Raw genomic sequence first — 8,668 nt, forward strand, 5'->3', positions numbered from 1 at the left:
TGGCGGGAGGACCCTGCCCTTCGCTGCCACGGGAAGGCGTTACAGGGCGATTTCTAGGGGGAAATCCCCAAGGGCCGCACCAGGGCGGCTGTACTTCGCTTGGTGCGGTGGGAAGCGGCACGGAGGTTTTCCAACCAGAAAGCCGAGTTGGGGCTGACGCGCCACTGCGGCGGGGCCCAACGGCAGAGCAGTGGAAATTTCCATACGTGCTTAGTGACGATGATTTTGTACCAGCGCCAGCAGGTGGAGCTTAAGAGAGGAGGAACCGTCGTGAAAAAAAAATGCATGTATGTTATATCCTAATGGGCTGGAATGCTCTCTCAGCGTTGGTTCGTTGCTTCAGGACCCAGTCCCACAGGCCAGGCTGAAAAGAACGTGAGCAGGGCACCGAGTTGCTACACCCAACTGTAGAAGTTACAATTTTATGTGTAAAGCAGATTTGCCATGAGCTCAGTTCTACCACTGATAACATTATCAGTTATCTACTAGAGCTCACTTGTCCCGATACTATGTGCAAATGCGAAGAGGAGTGCCCACCTTACACTGAGCAAGACCCTCCCCCCTCAGGGAACACCACCATGGTCAATTGGAAACATCGTAAGGCAGAAAAATGTAAAACACGATCCTCTTTGAATTTCAGAGTTGGGCCTTGCCGCTTAAATAAAAATTCAGAAATAGCACTCCTGTGACCAACAGCACGTGTCTATAGGCAAGACCAAACTTTTGACTCCAAGTTTAAAATTACCTCAGCTTCTAAAGGTAGCTGGATTTGCCCACAGACCACCAAGAATCTAACAGCTTTGAAAAAGCCACACTGAAGAGTCACAAAGTGGATCTCTTCCCCTGATTTCATTAAGATTCCAAAGCACATTTTCAGTCAGTGTGACTTGCAACCACCCAGCTGGGTTTCACTTTAACAAATGTGGTTGCTGCCACCTCCCAGCTGAAGGGAGGAAGAGGATATTTGTTCTCTGCATCACTGTTAAAGGCCCCAGTCTGACAATTTTTGTTCACAAGCCAGAAAGTTTCTACATACACCTTTTTTTAGCATAGTTTTTTAAAACAAGCAAGCTTGTTTCAGGCAACTGACCTGGGGGAAATTTGGCAATTAACATGTTGTATTTCAAAGATTAATAACCATCCACTTCCTTGTCTTCAACACTGATGGCACTGGGCAAGGGGAATGTTGCAAAGCCAATTAAACAGACTCCACATTGGCAACTGCACTTTTAGACTCAAGCGTGGCTTGAGTTGGCCAAGGTTCTCATAGCAACAGCTGATAGAACTCTACAGAAAAGGCAGAAATACGTAATTAAGCAGCAGATTAGGCTGCAGTTAAGAACATTACAAGCAGAGCCTCAGAGGAAAATGATCACCGAGCTCAGCACAGACTAGCAAAGAGATGGAAAGCGTAAAGGCAAGTCTGACTTGGGTTCAAAATAATTTCGCCTTAATTCCTGCAGACAGATTCAGCCTTGAATACATTAAGCTGTAGTTAAGCATTGTTAAACTTGAAACTAAACATTGTTACTGATAAACAAGCAAGAGGAAGAACTGAAAGTCAGCAGCAACTGGAATTTTAATATGCCATACTTGAAAGCATGAAGTACTTTAACCCCAGGATCAATTATTTTTCCAGCTATGCTCCTTGCCAAGGAAATGCAGTTGCTTCGCTCAGCACAGGCAGTCATTTGCATGTACTGGAAGTCTTGAAAAAATATCCATGAAGCATGTTCATGGATCAACAGCCCACTTCCCTCCCCCAACTTCCATAAAGAAATCACTGCTCAATACCAGTTTAAGTATAATTTGAAGTTTTAATACTAAGATCTTCCCATTTCTCTGAAGCTCATAGTAAGCCTGCATGCTAACTCACAAGGCCTGGCAGCTGTAGATACACGACACAGCCTGGTCTGCACATACGCTCCTGTGAAGGCGACAGCTACGGTGCTGCAAAAGCTTCCTACGCTCGTGGCAGCTCATTCGCAACACCACTGCAGAGTTTTGGTTAGCAAGACTTTTAGCTGTACCATTACTCCAGTGGATCTTTTCCAAAAACTGGCCCTACACTAGTGAGACACAGCAGAATACTGTTTCCAACAGTGACTTCGAAGCCAGCTTTAGTTTTCTTCCCCGTGGAAGCAGAGCCTGCCATGCTAAGCAATCTGGCCCATTCAAGGCAAGGCTGCTTTTTGTATAAGCTTAAATGTTTAGTCAGACACAGTTGAGAAACCTTTCTAGAATTTAATATAAAAAACATTTGACATTCCATTAATGTAAAGTTGTGCACATGTTGAGAAAATTGCCATCTGAAAGAAAAAAATCGGTCTTCAAATATCTTTATTGGAAGGCCATGCACTGCCTTCTGGTACTGTATTTCAAATCACTGTACATTTACTTTGAAAACACTGTCTGCATTTTCTAGTACAAAAAACTAAAAATTGTTTCAGGAATGTAGAGAAATATTCAACTTAAATAGCGAAAAAGTGCACCATAATTACTGCTGCACTGCAGTCATTTCTGCATTTCTCATTTCTTAAATAACTATCCTGTTTTGATAACACACAATATAAAGAGCAATTATGAAAAACTGAGACATTTAAATACACTAAGTTATTGAGAATAACTTGTCGGCATTGGGTAACCTATCATAGGAGCAGCACCAGTGGCAGGATACGCATACTGCTGTTGGTTCATGCCATTGTGCATATTTGCAATATTACTTCCATACTGCTGATCATAGCCATTCTGGTAAGCTCCAGCAGGGTTACCAGCCCTGAAGCTGGCTTGCATGCCTGCAGCTGCAAAGCCATTTCCAAAAGGAGTTCCATTACTGAAACTTTGGGCACTGTAGGCCCCATTTTGAGTTTTTGCTCCAAAGTCTCTCTTTCCTAGTGCACCATAGTTTCTCTCAAAGTTTTCCCTCTCTCTAAAACTACTAAATCCACCCCTTTTGCCCGCAGAATATCTGTCACGTCGATCACCTCGGGAACGACCTATCAAAAGAGACAAGACGTAGTTAAATACAGATCATAAAGGCTGCATTTTACATACCGCCAAATTAGTTCAGCTCATATAGTAGGTTTGCCTTGCTGGGCGGTCTTCACCTAACTGGAGTCTCTAGTTTGATTTTGGCTATATAGATGAAGACTATTTCAGAGAAAACTGTACCTACGAGGAGAGCCACGTACTCCCCTGTGACACAAGAAAGTGGCTTTTTGCCCTGATGCCACCCCATCTTGCCAGTAGGACACTTAACGGCCATCCTTCCTAGCCATACAAGGGAAGGCCACAAAACTGAGCCCTGAAGTGGTTTATTTCGGAGCAAATACTCTGAAGTGTGCCTTTGGCCAGCACTAGCCATAGCTGCACCACAACACAAGTGCAGAACATTCAGCGGGAGGGGGTGTTGGTTTGTGTTGTTGGTGTTAAATACCTTTTCAGGTCACCATAACTGGTAGCTAAACCACCTTCCACATCCATTCTGGAGAGAGGTTGGAAGTGGAATTTGAGTTTCCATTTTGTTCCGAGAGGAAAGCTATGTGCTGTGGTCAAGAACAGTACTTACCTGAACCTCTGTCTTCAATCAACTGAAGCAATTTGGGGTTGATGGCTTGATTAGCCTCCCGAAGCACAGAGATGAGGTCATTTACTTGCTTAATATTGTTAGGAGTAAAGAATGTGTATGCTGTGCCTGTTTTGGTACTGCGGGCAGTTCGTCCAATTCGGTGGATATAGTCCTCTGAGGAGTTAGGGTAGTCATAATTGATGACAAATTTCACATCTTCCACATCTGTAAAGTGTTGCAGTGTGGCAAAAAGCAAGGTACGAAGTTTTGCACACCACAACAGCCAAATCGAAGATAAACATTAGACAATAGTACTTTAAAGGAAATAATGGCTGCAAAGAACAGTGTTAGAATTATCCATTTCTGCATGAGTATTGTGGAAGAGAAAGTTATGCACACTCCGTCTGTTCCCGTCTCATCACCCACCCTGTGATCCAAAACCTTACCATAAAGGAGTATGCATTTGCTTGTCATTCCCAACTCAAGAGTCCCCTTTACAAATCATCAAGTGACATCTGAATGCTTCTTGCAGTAGGGCCACTAAAGCTCACAGCAGCCTCTTCATGTGCTCATTTGAGGACCTTAGAGTAAAAACATACAAGGTCCTTCACATACACACTCACTAGAAGCTCAAAAAAAAGGGGCCACACTGCTCGTCTTGCCAAGACCTTTGAACCGCAGCTGCAAGAAAAACATACCTGTCCCCCCAAAGTCACCAAGTTGTTTTTATGCACTGTGTCTCGTCTAGGCAAGCGCTTCCAAGAAGCCAGGGTTCACTTGAGAATGTGTCTCTCTCTGGCAGGTCTCGACATGACGACTATGTATAGGTGGAGGAACTTCGACTTTCAAAGGCATTTGAAAAGCCATTGCTTTCCTGCCCCACTTGCTAAAGTGAGAGGTGGACTTTTTCTCAGATTTCATGTGCCAGTACTCACCAATTTGTACAAGGCTTAGTACATTTTAAAGCTGCTCTCTCCATTTCATGGTTGAAAAAAATTTCATTGAACATTGAAGTTTGTAATTATTTTCTTCAACATTTCAGCAAACTCACTGAAATTCAAAGACCCACAGATCACAGCAGACAGTATGCACAAAACTAACAGTACTGCACCATGGCAAATCATGCAAAGCATGGAGAGAAGAGAAATACCAGGGCAAAGTGAACTGTGAATGAAACTGCTTATTTCATGAGAGAACAGTTTATGGGGTAGTAGTTTAAAGGACGATCTTTGCCTTTTGAAGATTACTGGCACACAATGCTCTCAGCTTTCACCTCTCTATTTGACTGGAAGCAGCCAGCCGATCATTTCCACTAGTCCTCCATCCCCCTCGAGTCCTCCGATTGTCATGCCTAGGCCTTGCCACAAAGACTGCACCTTTATGTGAAGAAAACTTAGAAAAATGCAGAGGTTAAAGAAAGCAATAGACTTTCTTTAAATAGCTTTGGGCAACTGCCATTACGAGTTGTACTAACCTAGACCTCTGGATGCAACATCTGTAGCAATCAGGATTGGTGCTTTTCCATGTTTGAATTCTGCAACACAAGCAACTTGTCAGTTTCTTCATTAAGTAACACAGATCATATGCCTGTAGAAGTTGCTGGAACACTCACCATTTAGAACCCAGTCCCGCTCCTGCTGACTTTTATCACCATGAATACCCATTGCTGGCCACCTGAAAATACAGAACTTGCTTGACCTCAGACTATTCCTTGAGTAGTTTCATTAGTCAAAGATAGGGCTACTGGCAAATTCCAGACAGCTTCTATAGTTAGATTTAGCATTTTAACTGACACCTGGTACCACAGTATTTGACAGTTTTGACACCACAGTTACGTGGCCACTTGTAAAGAAGCAAGATCATGGTCAAGACTACTGGGGTGGCTCACTGAAGTTCATGCAATAGACTCACCCATCTCTCCTCATTTTTCTGGTAAGATCATCACACCGTCTTTTGGTTTCCACAAAAACAATTGTTTTATTTTCCTTCTCACTCATTATTTCTTCCATCAAACGAATAAGCCTATTATGAAGAGATGATTGTTAGAGCTGGGATTGATTTGTACTGTGCAAGGGGATTGATTTGTACTGCGCAAGTTTTGTTTTACCAGCCCGATTTTTTTTATTTTTTTTAATTTTTTTTAAACTTTTTTAGCGGTCTCAGACTGATGTCAAAAATTCATCACAACAAATTCATTTCACAGTTCATAAATTCACCCATTAAAATAATACAAGTGCTTTGCCCCAATTGACTACTTACTTGTCATCTTTCTCTACATCATGACACACATCTACAATCTGAAGAATGTTGTGGTTTGCACTTAGTTCTAATGCACCAATGTTGATGTGTACATATTCTTTCAAAAAGTCTTCAGCCAGCTGCCTTACTTCCTTTGGCCATGTAGCACTCCACATCAGAGTCTGCCTGTCAGGCTGAAGGAGACTAGGTCAGTACAAGTAGTCAAGTGTCCAAACAAAAAAGAAATCTACCCAGACAAGCCTGAAAAAGTTAACCGCAGTGCCCTTGCTTTAACGAGCATAGTGGCATTTGTTCCTGTAAGAGAGATAAATGCACAAGCCATTTATACTCACTCTTATCTGATCCACAATTTTCCTGATCTGAGGTTCAAATCCCATGTCAAGCATCCTGTCAGCTTCATCAAGGACAAGGTAAGTACACCTCCTGAGATTGGTCTTTCCAGCTTCTAAGAAGTCTATAAGTCTTCCAGGTGTTGCAATACAGATTTCCACACCTAAAAACAAAGCAGTGCAATCAGCTGAAGTAGTTTTCGTATCGCCTCATGCAGAGATGCATCAAGGCTTATCCATACCTCTTTCTAAGTCACGAATTTGTGGTCCCTTTGGAGCACCTCCATAAATACATGTAGACTTCAAACGGCATGCTCTGCTATATTCAGCAGCTACCTGCTGCACTTGTTGAGCCAGTTCACGAGTTGGTGCCAGCACAAGACACTAGAAATAAGATGCCCAGCTTTTAGTTCCGACACCTATTCGAAGCTTCTAGTCTGACACTAGTTTTAAATGGAAAGGTGGACTTGGCAGTGTTAGGCTAACAGTTGGACTCAATGGTCTTAAAGGTCTTTTCCAACCTAAACAATTCTATAATATTTCAGTGCCAGAATGACTAAAGTGGATTTAAGTAGCCCAAACCAGCAAACTAAACTACATGGCATCTCAATTACCACCAAACAGTGACCTATGCTGTGTGGCAAGATATCCAAAAGTCACTAGCTTCCAGGGGATAGCAGTTTCTGAAATGGGACATCGAACCCTGTTCCTTACAATTCTAAGGACAAACCAACTGGAGCTTATGGAGCGTTCTTGGGAAACCACCAAAACATGGAACCATTTTGGTCATTACAGAAACACAATACAGCTATGCACTCTTGTAAGCATGGACAATTGGACTGTAAAAAAAAATACATTCTCTAGAAATTAAGATCCCCTTTCGTTTAGAAATACTCACAATAGGTCCATCTCCTCGCTCCAGGAATGGCTGATGATTTATATGCACAATAGCAGGCAACAAATACTGTTTGGAATAAAGAAAGTCTCATTACAATCTCTTCCCAGAAGCATTCAGCCTGTACTAAGCCAGACCATACTTTCACTATTGAAATGCAGTAGTATTCCAGGCTACAATCAAAGAACTTACAGACAGCGTTTTCCCTGATCCAGTCTGTGCCACTCCAACCATATCCAATCCACTCAATGCAACCGGCCAACCTTGTGCTTGAATAGCAGTTGGTTCAGTGAAGTTCTGCCTCTGAATTACTTCCATAACATTTGCTTGAAGAAAAAATTGAAACTTATTATACTTTTTCTTAATCAAGCCTAGAAGAACCACCAGTACAGTAGTCTTCACTTACCAGGAAAGTTAGCTTCATAGAAGTTTATAATCGGTTTTGGACAGTTATGGCCCCTAACTGTAACTTCTTTGCTTGATCTGTACTGTTCAACTTCTTGCTGTAAGGCAAAAATCCCATTATTAGGAATCAGCTTTGATACCCAAGTTATCTTTTAAGTTACCCCATCCATGCCTGCTGGGCCCCATGACCCTCAGCATGTTTGTACTTGTTTACTTTCGCATGAGTGGAAAGGGTACATACCACAGTGCGCCTAACTACATCAGGATGTTCTTGATAGAAGTTCTTCTCAAACTTGGGCAGCTCATCTAAATTCCATTTCTTTTTTGTAAGTTTTTCCCCAGGGTTTCCAAATTTCTTCCCAGAAAGAGGTCCACCTCTGCTTCCTCCAAAACGGGGGGCTCCAAACCTAGAGAAGATGGCCACAATATAGAACCCAAGAGAAACATTTTGATCCTCTCATACAACTTAACCGCTATCTTTGTGGTCCATCCTGTACCTTTACAATTCAGATTTATAAACCCCACACTTACAGGATACTGAAACTTCAAAAAACATACCCAAGTTGCAGATGCCACAATCTGCCTAGCTACAACTGTTATTCAGAAGCTAAAGTAACATGTATCATTGCAGTTTCCATAAAATGAAATTGAAATGTCTATTAGCAAGTTACCCCACGGGCAAAGTAAGGGCGCTAAAGCCTTTATATTATCCCATAATCAAAATGGTTTCCCACCCAAGTGACACTCCCATTGTGCCAGCCTGCGGAGGAGGGCAGGAAGGGGCAGTTATGAAACCTTGGGATAACTTTCCCTTAAACCGTTTTCTTGTACCCCAAAAGATATGATTTCTCTCAGTAATGATGCTTTGTGAGACCGTGCGTTTTACACTAGGTCCCTCCCTTCAGAAAAGGCTTATCTGGAAAGCCTGGCCTGGCAGTCCCGAGGCGCAGCTCTAAGCCACGCTAAGCCGTGCCCCCAGGACCGCTAAGCTGGATCGACCGTGGGGCTCCCTCCCGCGCCCCTGTTGCTCCCCGCTTCAGGGCGGGCAGGCGCTGGGCGCGATCCTTCCCCGCACAACACAGCGCTCCCAGAGGGGACCCGGCCGAGCGGCCGCTGCTTCCTGCCAGCGCTGTTTCCTTTGTCTCTCATTTCTGTCTACGCCACATTTTCCAGCCGCTGCCATTTTAGAGTCTGAGCTGGGCGGGGGGAGGG

General features: G+C 43.2%; 2 protein-coding genes across 2 annotated transcripts in view; both read right to left on the reverse strand.

Moving 5' to 3' along the window:
- Positions 1-580, reverse strand: part of POLG2 (DNA polymerase gamma 2, accessory subunit) — a 6,594-nt gene extending 6,014 nt beyond the window's left edge. The window contains exons 1-2 of the mRNA XM_009636047.2: positions 543-580; positions 81-249 (exon numbers count right to left, since the gene is read on the reverse strand). Of these exons, the coding sequence (XP_009634342.1) occupies positions 81-249; positions 543-580 (207 nt within the window). The remainder of the gene's footprint in view (positions 1-80; positions 250-542) is intronic.
- A 1,743-nt stretch (positions 581-2,323) lies between these two features.
- The window catches only part of DDX5 (DEAD-box helicase 5), a 13,668-nt gene continuing 7,323 nt past the window's right edge, over positions 2,324-8,668 (reverse strand). The window contains exons 2-13 of the mRNA XM_035891627.1: positions 7,698-7,910; positions 7,458-7,554; positions 7,244-7,377; positions 7,055-7,120; positions 6,399-6,540; positions 6,160-6,320; positions 5,828-6,000; positions 5,480-5,590; positions 5,181-5,242; positions 5,043-5,102; positions 3,569-3,793; positions 2,324-2,996 (exon numbers count right to left, since the gene is read on the reverse strand). Of these exons, the coding sequence (XP_035747520.1) occupies positions 2,614-2,996; positions 3,569-3,793; positions 5,043-5,102; positions 5,181-5,242; positions 5,480-5,590; positions 5,828-6,000; positions 6,160-6,320; positions 6,399-6,540; positions 7,055-7,120; positions 7,244-7,377; positions 7,458-7,554; positions 7,698-7,910 (1,827 nt within the window). The 3' untranslated portion in view covers positions 2,324-2,613. The remainder of the gene's footprint in view (positions 2,997-3,568; positions 3,794-5,042; positions 5,103-5,180; positions 5,243-5,479; positions 5,591-5,827; positions 6,001-6,159; positions 6,321-6,398; positions 6,541-7,054; positions 7,121-7,243; positions 7,378-7,457; positions 7,555-7,697; positions 7,911-8,668) is intronic.

This window comes from Egretta garzetta, unplaced genomic scaffold, assembly GCF_000687185.1.
Source record: "Egretta garzetta isolate BGI_Z169 unplaced genomic scaffold, ASM68718v1 scaffold213, whole genome shotgun sequence".
NCBI lineage: Eukaryota > Metazoa > Chordata > Aves > Pelecaniformes > Ardeidae > Egretta > Egretta garzetta.